The sequence below is a fragment of the Varanus komodoensis genome, unplaced genomic scaffold (assembly GCF_004798865.1).
Source record: "Varanus komodoensis strain SLA01 unplaced genomic scaffold, ASM479886v1 scaffold24, whole genome shotgun sequence".
Taxonomy (NCBI): Eukaryota; Metazoa; Chordata; class Lepidosauria; order Squamata; family Varanidae; genus Varanus; species Varanus komodoensis.
The window spans coordinates 15,764,711-15,779,274 of record NW_025335641.1 but is presented as its reverse complement, the minus strand read 5'-3'; the positions used below and the strand labels follow the sequence as shown (position 1 = coordinate 15,779,274).

General features: G+C 45.5%; 1 protein-coding gene across 1 annotated transcript in view; it reads left to right on the top strand.

Annotated features, from left to right (window-relative positions):
- Window positions 1–12,869, top strand: part of FNDC7 (fibronectin type III domain containing 7) — a 25,475-nt gene extending 12,606 nt beyond the window's left edge. Inside the window, exons 8-13 of the mRNA XM_044432253.1 lie at window positions 951–1,208; window positions 2,426–2,680; window positions 4,035–4,289; window positions 10,988–11,251; window positions 11,883–11,912; window positions 12,799–12,869. Coding sequence (XP_044288188.1) covers window positions 951–1,208; window positions 2,426–2,680; window positions 4,035–4,289; window positions 10,988–11,251; window positions 11,883–11,912; window positions 12,799–12,869 — 1,133 coding nt within the window. The remainder of the gene's footprint in view (window positions 1–950; window positions 1,209–2,425; window positions 2,681–4,034; window positions 4,290–10,987; window positions 11,252–11,882; window positions 11,913–12,798) is intronic.
- The last annotated feature ends 1,695 nt before the right edge of the window (window positions 12,870–14,564 follow it).

Below are 14,564 nucleotides of genomic sequence, written 5' to 3'. Positions count from 1 at the left end.
TAGAGGAGATCAACCCTGATTGCTCTTTAGAAGGCCAGATACTGAAGATGAAACTCAAATACTTTGGGCACCTAATGAGAAGGAAGGACTCCCTGGAGAAGAGCCTAATGCTGGGAACAATAGATGGCAAAAGAAGAAGGGGATGGCCGAGGATGAGGTGGCTAGATGGAGTCACTGAAGCAGTCAGCGTGAGCTTAAGCAGACTCCGGGGGACGGTGGAGGACAGAAGAGCCTGGAGGAATGTTGTTCATGGGGTTGTGATGGGTCGGGCATGATGTTGCAACTAACAACAACATGGGCATATTTGTTCAGTAAATCTGCATGGACATTAGGGCAGTTAGAAATAAGCTTTTGGTGGTAAATCCCAGTGATAAATTCCATCCCACACTTCAAAAGTTTAGACCAACAGTCTTCCCATGACTGTCAAAGCTAGTGGCAAGCAGCAAAATTGAGGAACTCCATCCATATCTGAGGGATGAGTTACTCAAGCTCAAAAGCCAGACTAGATTCGGTAGTTTAAGGCAGGGGTGAACAAATTGTGGTGCTCCTGATGTTTTTGTGTACAGTTCCCATCAGCCCTGGACAGCAAAGTCAATGGTGAGGGATCATGGGAGCTGCAGGCCCAAATACCTGGAGCACCTCAAATTGCCCCCTTTCCTACAAGAGATGCCCTATGAGCTTGATGTTTGCCCATCTGGCAGCTAAAATGCTACCAACTATAGCGGTGATGTTAAACTGTAGAAAAGAACGTGTCCAGCAATTCCTTCCTCTGTTAAATGACATTGTCTGGTCAACGACAAAGGTGCGAGAGCCTAACAACGGAGTTGCATCTCTGAGGCTCTCTCACCCTGGCATAGAATGGATTTCAGGAAGAAACAGCTATTCTGTGAATTTCTAATACTGTACTGTAAAAACAAATACTGCTGCATAGCCTCTCTCTTTTTCCTTAGCACCTTGCTGCCCCAGTGATTTTAACGCAGTGTTCGTATCTAGTGATACAGTCCAGATCGTCTGGTTGCCTGTCCGTGGTGCTGAAATGTATGAGACCAAAGCCGTCGACTGGGCCCATGAGCTAATCTGCAACGACACAGCTACTGTTTGTACCTTGTCTGCATTGCAGTGCAATACCCAGTATAATATCACTGTCTATTCGTTGAGTGAAATTAGAGGCAGCAACATGTCGTGTCCCTCCAAACACGTGGCAACAGGTACTATTTCTTAATATGCAACAGCATTTGCAGAGTTAAGAAGATACAGTGCAGGTGATGGCTAAGTACTGCTATATTCTGATTCGTTTATGAAAGTATCAAAACCAGCCTAGGACATTTGTCACATGACTTCAGGTGGAGAGAATATCCAGTGGAATAGCAAAGTTCAAACTACTGTATGTTTCTTTTGTTTGAAACACAAGGCTGCATTTTACAGAATCGCATCTATATTGTAATGCAAATGTTCCTGGACTGTATGATATTTGAAAACTCTCACACCGAAAAATATGTTTGCAGCTACTAAACTAGCTGCTAGTATGTTCTGGAGATGATTCATGCATAAACCTTACCCTGAGGTGTTCTGAAAATCCAGGGAGGTTTAATTTCATAAAGGAACATTCAGATTTCCCTGCACCTAAACAAAAATTGCATCATACAAGGCTGATATGTATTTTGAAACTCAGACTAACATAGCTATTTTGGTTTGCACAAGTTCAAGCTGCCAGCTCTTGAGGAGTTACCCCTTTAAAGCAGCAATCCGTTGCATTCTTATTTTTATCCTAAATCCCAGTGGGGTTGCTTCCAGGTAAAATGTGCATCAGATGGACTGGAAGGTTTTGCTTTTCTTTCTTGTTAACAACCACATCCTTGCATTCTATTTGAATAGGGAGGCTTGCTAAAGCAAATAGTTTGCTGCCTTTAATGTCTTAATTCCCTGCCAAAATTCTGTACACTGGCATGGTACATTTTGTGGTACTGTGCCTTCCCCGCCCTTACAGCCGGCATTATCAGGATCTGTCCAGTGCCAGTAGGCTTCTGATGCCCAGCTTTCTTTGCCCAGATAATATAACTGTTCTACGTAAGAGCACCTGGGCAACACAACAGCAATTAGGTCACTAGAAATTCCTAAAACGTGCTATGCCTTCAAGTCCATTTCAGCTTCTTAGAATTGATTGTGCCATAAGCTATGTATCAGTTTGAAAAATTAAGGGGAAAATGGTTACCCATGGGCAATCTGAAGTAAAATGTTTGGGAAAGGGAAGTTTCATGCAGGGAGCAAACCTTGGATAGACAGAATTCCTCAGAAGTGAGCTACTGCATTGGTAATATTGGGTTTTCAGAAGACTACAGTCTTGTTATAATATCTGCAGCTGTTTTGATGCAATACAAGAGCCACAAATAAGAAAGAAGTGAACATGTGTTCTAAAATCTTTCAGCTCCATGTAGTCCGGAAATAGTAAGTGTCTCACAGGATGTTGTTTCTGTAATTACTGTGCACTGGCATGCCAATAACAACGATGCGACATATACAGTCACTGCCAAAGGAGAGGCAGGAAAGTGGCATTGCACAAGCGCTGGAAATTCATGCACTATCCATAATCTCCCATGTGGGTCACTGTTTTCTATCAGTGCTGTAGCCAATACAGAAGCAGGACGCAGCTTGCCTAGTTACAGTGTCCCTTTAGAGACAGGTAAGTGACAACTGATTAAAGATGGTATTTACCATGTAGATCTCACTCCAATCTTATAAGCAGTGCTAGAGAGATGGGAAATTTACCAAGGTCATCCTGAGCATCTGTGTCTGAGCTGAAGTTTGTATTGAGATTACCCACATTCAGTCTAGCACTGGGTCTCGCTGGCTTCTCAGAAGTGTTGCAAAGACTGTTTTGGTATCCACAGTCCTCGTAACATACCATATAAAGGATATTGGCACTATGCTGAATTTGGTTTGAATATGCTGTAGAAGATGAGGCCTTGCATGGCCCTGGCAAGCCTACCCCACTTTCAGTGTCACCATATTCCTATCTATCTGATGATGCAAAGAGCAACCCCAGGGCCATTTGTAGACCAGAAAACCACAATCTTAAGCATAGTACAGTTCAGAGAAACCTACGTGCCTTGGGCTTTCTGTGCATAGATCACAACGGGAATGACATCTGATTTGTAGCTATTAGAGGGCCCTTGAAGGGACATGCCAAGCTGGCAATCTCACCCCCTAATTGTGCATTAAAAACTTGGTCTGGGTATGGGGGAGGAGGTAGATGCATTACTGTAAAAGAGAATGAAAAAGGAAAATATTAAGTATAGCATCTAACACTTGTTAATTTTTATTTATTAAACTACCATTTCCTTCAACTGCCCCCCTTTTGAGGTTTAAGAAATGTACAAATGTATTTACACATATTTGATTAATTTGTAAGTATAATATTAAAATTATAATCTGGTCAACAGATTATTAGGGCTGTCGATCAGTTAAAAGGATTGAACTAGATATAGAACGTATCCACTAAAATACTGCACAAACCTTCCAAACTGGGAGAGGCCAGGATGCTATTGAAACTTAGCAGCTGTTGAATTAAAAATAAAATACCTTCAAACTAATTTTGTTTCACGTAGGAAGTAAGTATAAACTACTCTCAATAACTACCATCTGTGGTTACCAACACAACCTTGAACTTAGAAGGGCTGAGTGGGGCTGTCATGGACAAGACGTTTTGGAGGGTTTTCATTCATCTCTCTAAGTTGGAGATGACTTGACAGCATGCAGCTACAGCAATGGATACCAACAAGTCCAGAGGTTCAGTTGGTGTTTGTAGGTGGCCATCTGGGGCAATCCTGAAGGAAGGGGCATGCTGTAAGACTGAATATATATGCTGCCAGAGCTAACCCTGCAGAATCATTCATATGCTTTTAAGGACAGAAAATTTAAGCTTTTCATCTCAGATGCCATAAGATCTTAGATTAACCCATTAAGAATATAGCTCTGTATATCATGTTATAAAGCAATAATAAACAGATGCAACATCTTTCCTCCCTTCCTTTAAGCTCCTTGCTGCCCAGCTGATCTGACAGTGACTCAGCTGACGCAGTCTGTAACGAACATCAGCTGGTCTATTGGAACTGGTGCAAAGATGTACAGGACGATTTTGAAATCACACAAAGGGCAAGCCAGATGCCACACACTCCAGAACTCTTGTCTCTTGGGATGCATTACATGTGGAACCAACTATTCTGTATCTCTCAAAGCAATCAGTGAAACGGGATTATTATCAGACTGTATATACAGAGGATTTTCTTCAAGTAAGTAGATAAAAGAACAGCTTAAAAAGTGCCAATGTACTTGATTTCTACAAGAGTCTCATAAGTAAATAATTTATACTTGCCCACTTGGATTATGGGAACCATGCTTGGAAAGCTTGCCGGAGGGCTTTCTTCCGCTCCACGTCCCTCAAAATGTCTCCTGAAATGTGTAGTTATTTATTTATTTATTTATTTATTAAAACATTTTTATGCCGCCCCATTCGCCGAAGCCTCGGGGCGGCTTACAACATAGATAAAACAAGTTAAAATCCATATAAAATAATCTTAATTAAAACTCACATTATAAAATAAGCTGCCCTGGCCAGATAAAATTCAATTGTATTTAGCATTTAAAATGTTGCTTAAATAAAAAGGTCTTAGCCTGGCGCCGAAAAACAAATAACGACGGTGCCAGGCGGACCTCTCTGGGGAGCGCATTCCATAACTTAGGCGCCACCGCTGAGAAAGCCCTTCTCCGAGTAGCCACCCTCCTAATTTCTCTCACGGAGGGCTCCCGGAGAAGGGCCTCTCCCGCCGATCTCAGGGGGCGACTGGGCAAATATGGATGTAAGCGCTCCTTCAGGTAACCAGGACCCAAGCCGTTTAGGGCTTTATAGGTCATTACCAACACCTTGAATTGGGCCCGGACTTCAATGGGGAGCCAGTGAAGCTGACGGAGAACTGGTGTCATGTGAACATAACGTCCAGTCCCCGTCAGCAGCCTGGCAGCTCTATTCTGAACCAATTGAAGTATCCGGACCGTCTTCAAGGGTAGCCCCACGTAGAGCGCGTTACAGAAGTCAAGACGGGAAGTCACCAGCGCATGAGTCACTGTTGCAAGGCAGTCGTACTCCAGGTAGGGGCGCAGCTGATGAATCAGCCGAAGCTGGAGGAAAGCGCTCCTCGCCGCTGTTGTCACCTGAGCTTCAAGTGAAAGCTCCGGGTCGAGGAGCACTCCCAAGCTGCGGACCTTGTCCCTAGGAGGGAGTGCAACCCCATTCAGGACAAGGTTCAGGTCACCTTCTCCGAAGCCCGAACCGCCAACCAACAGGACCTCCGTCTTGTCTGGATTGAGCTTCAGTTTATTGGCCCTCATCCAGCCCATTACCTCGGCCAGGCACCGGTTCAGTACAGCCACTGCCTCACCTGGATTGGTGGAAAACGAGAGGTAGAGCTGGGTATCATCAGCATACTGATGGGTCCGCAGCCCACACCTCCTGATGACCTCTCCCAGCGGTTTCATGTAGATATTGAACAGTAAAGGGGACAAAATGGAACCCTGCGGTACCCCATGGCAAAGCTGCCATGGCGCAGAGCCATAGTCCCCCAACACCACCTTCTGGAATCGGTCGTTGAGATAGGAGCGGAACCACCGCAAAGCGGTGCCTCCGACCCCCAATCCCGCCAGCCTATCCAGAAGGATACCATGGTCGATGGTATCGAAAGCCGCTGAGAGGTCCAGGAGAACCAACAGGGACGCACTCCCCCTGTCCTTCTCCCTGCACAGGTCATCGTACAGGGCGACCAAGGCAGATTCAGTACCGTACCCGGGTCTGAAGCCGGACTGAAATGGGTCCAGATAATCAGTTTCATCCAAGAGTGCTTGGAGTTGTCCCGCCACCACTCGCTCTAACACCTTGCCCAGAAACGGGATGTTGGCCACTGGTCTATAGTTAGCGGCCATCCCTGGATCCAGTGACGCCTTCTTCAGGACCGGTCGGACTACCGCCTCCTTTAAAGGAGCAGGCACCCGACCCTCCCTCAGAGAAGCGTTAACCACTTCCAAGATCCAGGTTCCAATCCCGTGCTTGGAATCCTTTATTAACCAAGACGGGCAAGGGTCCAGAAGGCAAGTGGTAGGACGTACTCGTCCAAGCACCTTGTCCACATCATCGGGCCGCAATAACTGAAATTCATCCAATAATTCTGGACCAGACGGTAGCGTTGGTGTCTCCCTTAAAACCTCTGAATCAATAGTGGAATCCAGCTCGTGACGAATCTGAGCGATTTTCTCCCTAAAATGCTCGGCAAAGTCGTCACAGCGGGCCTTTGAGGGTGGAATCAGCTCTTCCTTTGGCCCTGGGTGAACCAGGCCTTGCACCACTCGAAAGAGCTCCGCCGGACGGCATTGTGAGGAGGCAATGGAAGCGGAGAAGTGTCTCTTTTTCGCCGCCCTCACCGCCACAGCATAGGCCCGATAGTGGGCTCTTAAGTGTGTTCGGTCAGATTCATCACGTGATTTCCTCCACCTACGCTCTAGCCGTCTCCCAACCTGCTTCATTGCCCTCAATTCTGGAGTGTACCAAGGGGAAGAGCGGGCTCTGCCCGATGGGAGAGGACGCTTAGGAGCGATCGTGTCTACAGCCCTGGTCATCTCCCCATTCCACAGTTCAACCAGAGCCTCGACAGGAGCACCCGTCTTGTCAGCCGGAAACTCCCCCAGAGCCTTCAGGAATCCTTCTGGATCCATCCGGCTCCGGGGGCGGACCCACACAATCGGGTCTGCACCCTTGCAGAGGGAGATGTCGCTCTCGAGCACAAACCTCACTAGGAAGTGATCTGACCATGACAGGGGAGTCAAGCATAAATTCCTCACCCTCAGACCACCCTCTTCCTGCCCCGTCGAGAAAACCAGGTCCAGAGTGTGCCCACGTTCATGGGTCGGGCCGGTGACATGTTGAGACAGCCCCATGGCCGTCATGGAAGCCATGAAGTCCTGAGCCGCCCCGGTCAAACTAGCCTCGGCATGGATATTGAAGTCCCCCAGGACCAGCATCCTGGGGGTCCTCAACACCAGGTCCGAGACCGTTTCCGTCAGCTCAGGCAGGGAGACTGTTGGGCAGAAGGGTGCACGGTACACCAACAGAATCCCCAATCTGTCTCGGTCGCCCAACACCAAGTAGAGACACTCCAGCCCTGGTCTCGAAGGGACAGGAAGTCCCGTGAGAGTGATGGAAGCCCGGTAAACCAAAGCGACCCCCCCTCCCCTCCCCTCCGGCCGTGAACAGTGCTGGACCATATACCCGGGCGGGCACAATTGAGAGAGGGCAACATCCCCCCCCTCTCCCGCCCAGGTCTCCGTTATACAGGCCAGGTCGGCCCCCTCATCCACAATCAAGTCATGGATGAGGGCAGATTTGTTATTGGCCGACCTGGCATTAAACAACAGCACCGTCAGGCCCGAGGGGCGACTGACAAGACTCCCTGGCACCTTCTGGCTGGGAGCAAAACCAGAAGTAGGGACAGGTGTCAGCCATCTGTCCCTCCTTCTTCTATGCAGACACGTTAAGCCCCCACCGCTATTACGTCCATTGCCCATCACCACACCAATGGCGGCGCCAGTGCGCTCCCCAGGAAACTCAGGCGGCAACATGGCCAGGGACGACTCCATAAAAACAAGTTAAAACACTTTAAAATTATAAAACATTTAAAATTGGCCGTTCAACAGAAGGGACTGCCACAACAAAAGAGCAAGTCCCCTGGCCAGCCTAGCCCCCCCCCGAACAGCCCCCCCAAACGGCGGCAAACCGCCCTTTGGCCGACACCCTTTGGCCGCCGGCCCCGGCCGCTGCTGGTGCTTTGTAGCCGCGGGCCGCCCGACGCCCCACCCCGTCCGGGCACGCCTGCCACGTGTGCAGGGGCGTGGCAGGGCAGTCAGGTAGCGGCGGAGTCGGCGGCGCGGCGCGGTCTTCGCGCGGTCTTCGGGCGCGTGCGCGGCGCGGTCTTCGGGCGCGTGCGCGGCGCGGTCTTTGGGCGCGGTGCGGTTCTCGGGCGCGGGCGCGGTCTCCTGCCAGGTGTTGTTCCTCCCGCCGGCACTCCCCCCTGCAGCACTTTGTAGCCGCCGGCCACCCGACGCCCCACCCCGTCCGGGCACACCTGCCACGTGTGCAGGGGCGTGGCAGGGCAGTCAGGTAGCGGCGGAGTCGGCGGCGCGGCGCAGTCTTCGCGCGGTCTTCGGGCGCGTGCGCGGCGCGGTCTTCGGGCGCGTGCGCGGCGCGGTCTTTGGGCGCGGTGCGGTTCTCGGGCGCGGGCGCGGTCTCCTGCCAGGTGTTGTTCCTCCTGCCGGCACTCCCCCCTGCAGCACTTTGTAGCCGCCGGCCACCCGACGCCCCACCCCGTCCGGGCACACCTGCCACGTGTGCAGGGGCGTGGCAGGGCAGTCAGGTAGCGGCGGATTCGGCGGCGCGGCGCAGTCTTCGCGCGGTCTTCGGGCGCGTGCACGGCGCGGTCTTCGGGCGCGTGCGCGGCGCGGTCTTTGGGCGCGTGCGCGGCGCGGTCTTTGGGCGCGGTGCGGTTCTCGGGCGCGGGCGCGGTCTCCTGCCAGGTGTTATTCCTAGTTATGATAGCTACCATGTACCGTGTTTCACGGAAATATTCAACCTCCTTTGCTTTTCCATATTTTGTTGTATTACAACCTGGAATAACAGGAACAACATTTATACCTCACCTTTCTTCCTCTTGCAAGGAACTCAAGGTGACTTAAATGATTTTTCCCCCCTTTTCCATTTTATCCTCATAACAATCCTGTGAGGTAAGTTAGGCTGCGAGTCTATGACTGGTCCAAAGTCGCCTAGTGATCTTCAAGCTAAGTGGGGACTACAGCTTGGATCTCCAGTTGTCCCCAGGCCAACATTCTCACCATCACTACACTGGCAATTACTGTTGTTATCACTTGGTGCATGCTAGATACTCAACATTGAGAAGATGCAAAATATTCTATTATGGTGCAGAAGTTAAGTAAACAAAAGCAATTGGCACTTGTTATGCAAATTTGCACTTGTGTAAGTATTCAGCCCCTTCACTATGAAATGCCTAAGTAAATTCTGGTGCAACCCCCAGTTTCCAGAAGTCACCTGTTGTAATTGAAAAGAGTCCACCTGAGCGCAATCTAGTGTGACATGAACTCTGATAAAATACATCTGTTTCTGGAAGGTGCAGAGTTTGGTGGTGGTGTATATAAATAAACAGCATCATGAGGATGAAGAAGCTATCAAAATAAGTCCAGGATAAAATTATGCAGAAGGACGAATCAGGATCGGGTTATAAGAACATATTCCAAATTATGAACATCTCCAGAGCACTGTTAACAGTGTTGTTACAAAATGGAAAGAATATGGCCCAAGGGTGACTTACCAAGTCAGTGAGCAGGCATTATCCAGAGAAGTATAAAATATGCCAGTAGTCATACTGAAGGAGTTGCAATGGTCTGCAGCTGAGATGGGAGAAACTGTCCAAGGGAAAACTATCACCTGGTGCTCCATAAAGTTGGACTTTATGGAAGAATGATGAGAAGAAAGTTATTGCTGAAACAAAACAAAGCCATTTGGCGTTTGCATAAAGGTACTTTTGGTGTGGGTGTCATAGCAACCATTGGAAAAAGACTTTCTGGTCTGATGGGACCAATACTGAACTTTTTGGCCTTGCTGCAACATGTGGTACAGGGTTAACAGTGTTAATTGCCCTGAGAACCCATCTCCCCAATGAAGCATGGGGGTGGCAGCTCTTCCTTGGCAGGGACTGGAAAACTCAAGTCAGAACTGAGGGCAAGTTGGATGGACCCTAATACAGGGCAATCCTACAGGAAACCCTCTTTCTGCCAGTTGACTGTGGTGGAGGTTCTTTCCAACATGACAGTGACCCTACACACTCAGCTTAAATCACACTGGTGTAGTTTAAAGCAAGAATGGTTCAAGTCAGTCTAGAACTCAATCCAAGTTATGGCAAGATTTCTAACTTGCTGTCCATCCACAGTCCCTGTCCAACCTCATGAAGTTGAAACATTTTCCTCCAAAAGAATGTGCAAACTTTGCAGGATCCAGATGCATAAAGCTGACAACTTGCCAAAGTACTGATAAAGTACACAGGGGTGAGTGGACAGTAAATACCCAAAAAATGACAGATTTTGTTTTTTAACTTTTGTGCTACAATGTTTTGGACCTTTACAGTGTTGAGTATCTTGTGTACATCAACTGGTAACAAGGCCAATTAAATAAATGTAATTGTTTAGGTTGTTACACAACAAAATATGGAAAAGGGGGCTGAACACTTCATCAAGGACCTGTAAACTATGGTTATCAGCAAACCGAGCTGTTCTATTTTGGACGTGAAGAAATTGCCAGAAATTAGCACATCAAATGGAGAAGCTTCTGTACTGTTGAGGAAAGTTCTTGACTGCTGGAGAGACTCTGAGGGGTGCAAATGCGCAAGCAGATGATTCCCACCACTGTGGTCCTGCTCTTTGCATTGGATATTCATAAACTTCCAAGTTCATGGACTTAGAGGACTGCAGCTTTACACTGCTTTGGGTTTTTCCAAGACATGTTCTTTAGTTGGATAGATGGAAGACTTTTCTTGGACACCAACTAAAGAATTCGATAAGTTAGCACTTCAGTGCTCCTACTCCTCTTTACTACTGTATGAATAGTATCCCAGTCCTGTTCATTTTGCTGAACTTAGCAACCTCAGAACCACAGCTGCCTTTCCAAATGCCTATAGCTGGCAATAGGTGTATATTATTTTTAATAGTTCCTAAATGGCTGTCATAATACCTCCTATTTTGAGGGTACATATTATGCTGTATAAAAACTAATCCATGTGAACTGGTAAAAGTTGGCTAAAGAATCCAGTGGCTATTTAGGAAAAAGGAAAAACAAGAGAAAGTGCATTCACAGGAGTATCATACTTGTTCTCTTTCTTAGGGCCCTGCTGCCCATCTGGGGTTAAACTGTATAGGCTGGGCAACAACGGTATACGTATATACTGGCAGACTCCGGAAGGGTCAGTGAATTATAGCACAGACCTGTATGGCTCAAAAGGAAATTTCACCTGTACACCCAACAGAGTCTTGACCTACTGCGATATCACTGAGATACCCTGTGGGGATGTTTATACAGTTGTGGTGTCACCTGTAACTGACAATAAAGGATCTAAACGTGCATTTTGTCCTGAGAAGATCTATTCAGGTAAAGATCAACAGTTCTTCAAAGACAAATGGAAAGGAGAAGGAAGGGGGACAACAGTGAAAGAGATACAGCAAAAATCAAATTGGAGACAAGCACTAGCACCTTTGTAGAACACTTGCATTACCTGAGGGCTAGTCTAGAAAACACTATTGGGCTATGCAAGCTGTTTGGTAGTTACTACAAGACTCCATGTCTGTTAGCCTTAGAGATGACTTATCTTGGCCTGGTGACTTTCCACATTATTGTACAGTGTGATATATTGTACAATATAGCCACTGTTGCATTAAATGAAGCCGACTCAATTCCACAAAGCTTGCCATTACAAATGTTAGGCTTTAAAGTGTAAGAATTCTTGTTTTTGCACAGAACTGCTTTCTGAGAAATGTAAAAAGACTATAGTACTTTCATCTACATTTAGGCTTCATGATAAAAAGTTTGTTATGGAAAAGTTGCCAACTTTATCATACAGGCAATACTCTTAACAAAACTGCTTTTACACTATTTCTATTCATTTAGTGCCGTATTTATTCAAAACTAAGATTTTAAAGAATTTTTTCCTCAGTAAATTATTTTGTGAAATCCTCTGAAAAGAGTAATTCCTGGTTTTAAAATATTACGTTTCATGTTCTAGTGACATGCTCTGGCAGCTCAGTAGGAATGGGTGAGTTGTCAATACCTCCATTGTCAGATTTGCTTTACCTCAGCTGAACTGTCTTTTAAAATATCTTTAGACATTTAAATCAGAATCTTCAGGTTGCATGAACAATTCTAATTATTTTAGGATACTTTTATAACAAAATGTACCATGGTCAAGGTTTTATTGGTAATCCCATGCACACTGCATGAAGCCTAATATACACTAGGAAAGCTAAATTACAGGAATATTCAGTTTTTAGATTTCAAACTCTTGCAATGTAGATACAGCTTGAAAAATTCAAATTTCCTGGTTGTTCTGGATTCTAGATATTTGACAACAGCCCCAAGATCTGAACTATTTATTCAAACCTCTAACAGAAAAATCTGGTACAAAGTTGTTCCCTAAAAGATAAAGTTATAATCAGATCCTCCACCAGCAGTTAGACAAGCTATTCTCCCCAAATCTGGGATAGCTAAAGATGTTGTTTTTGTTGGTCGCGAAATCCTGTCCGACCCATTGCGACCCCATGGACAACATTCCTCCAGGCCTTCCTGTCCTCCACCATCCCCTGGAGTCCGCTTAAGCTCATGCCGACTGCTTCAGTGACTCCATCTAGCCACCTCATCCTCTGCCGTCCCCTTCTTCTTTTGCCATCAGCTGTTCCCAGCATCAAGCTCTTCTCCAGGGAGTCCTTTCTTCTCATTAGGTGGCCAAAGTATTTGGGTTTCATCTTCAGTATCTGGCCTTCTAAAGAGCAGATACGTGGCTCTAAAAGCAACTAGAGTTCTCGCATTTTTTCATTTTATGGACTGAAAGAGAAACCCCAGTTGTACCCACATGGGATTAAAATGAGTTTTAAAAATTCTCTCCTGATGAATTAATGGTTTTAAGAATTTTTGTAACTTTCCAGTGATTTACAGAGGAAGGAGAAATGCAGATCATCTAATGATACAGGAAAAGCAAACTGAAAGAATCTGGTAAGAGTATCTGAGTATTATTTCAGACAATTTTGTTCCTAACCAAACCTCTGGCTTTTATGTTATTACACCCCAATGATTGTATTGAATCCTAATGGACAGTATCAGACATTGGCACTTGGAAGCATTGATCATGTGCTGTGGGAATGATGGCAAATTCAAGGTGAAGCTTCATAGCCCAACCCCCAAAACTAGCTCAAATTAGCACTTACAGGAGGGAAAAAATCAGCAGAACACACTTCTTCAGGAGTTCTCCTGATTTTTCCTGTACTAGAAATGCTACCTTGAGCTAACTTCTGTTGGGGAAGTCCACTCTTCATACTACTTTGCCATTATTGTAAAATTAAGACATCCAGTATTCAAGATTCCTCCAAGAAATTCTGGATCAAAATATGGAATTCCAAAGCTCAAGTCAACGCAACTTAGTCTCTTGGTACAAAAATAATTAAACTTGTATATTTGAGATTTTCCAGATGGGAAACTAGTGCTGGATAATTTGCACTTGATGTTTGACTCATTAGTTCTTGAGGCTCTTGTGTTTAGTGCCATTTTAGATTTACAGTGATTTACTTTCACATTTCTGTGTGGGAGTTATTAGGCATGATCTTAAGAACAGGAGGGTGAACAGACAGGATAACAAGAGGAATAGTTCAGATTGCAAATACAAGAGCACATACCCACATGACAGGATGGTGCCACAAACACTCCAATGTCATAGAATGTAAAGATTTTTCATACTTAAATTACAGTAAAATTGTTACATAATCATATAAACGTATCCTTAGAGAAATAATTTAATGGAATGTAAATAATAAGCCAAAACATATTTTATGGCCTCCAAAGAAAACAAAGGAGATATGGAACACACTTCAGTGGGAACTATCCTTCTGGATCAGTTGCCTGCAAACCATTTTGGTTAAGTTTGAAACTAATCAGTTGTTGCTCTGCTTAAAAGCCTTAAGATAATGTTGAATGCCTATGTTTAAATATCTATAGGCACAAGCTTTGTATTTAGCATGCTTGCTGATATTTTTATAACGAATAAACAAAACACAAATCTTATCCAAGAGAGCAATTTCTGGGAAAAGTCTGTATGTCCTTTAACTAGAATGAAGATTTAACTGTCATCTAAAATGGCATTTGGTTGTATGAAGGATCTGAATACATTAAGTAAACCAGTAGTCTGGGGTGCCTATATACTGATAATACATTTTGAGAAAACCTCTGAACCAGGAAATGTGCCACAATGGCTTGCAAGCACTAGGTTCCTGTGCAAGGGCAACATTGGATAACACCTTGTATCATCAGTTAGCCCAGGCTGTTTTACACACCTTTTCAGAACTTTCTAGCAAACCTATCTAGCAGGAACAACATGAATTTCCAATTAAGTGTTGTATATTACAACACTTTGGTTTAGATCCCCCTACAGAAATGAGCCATTACTGTGAACCTTTTCATAAATATAATAAGAGGTATAAATGTCAGCTATCCATCATGAAATGTTAAAAATATAGTTCTTTTCTCTAATTCCTAGAGGATGGACACAGTATCTCTACATTAAAGCTTGACTATCCAATATGTTGATAAGCACTAGTGAACCAATGGGATATATGTAGCAAGGGAGATTTAAAAAACCAGGTTTTTCCATCCATATTTTACTTTGAAAAACATTTACTAGCTTGACCTGTTGAATATTTCT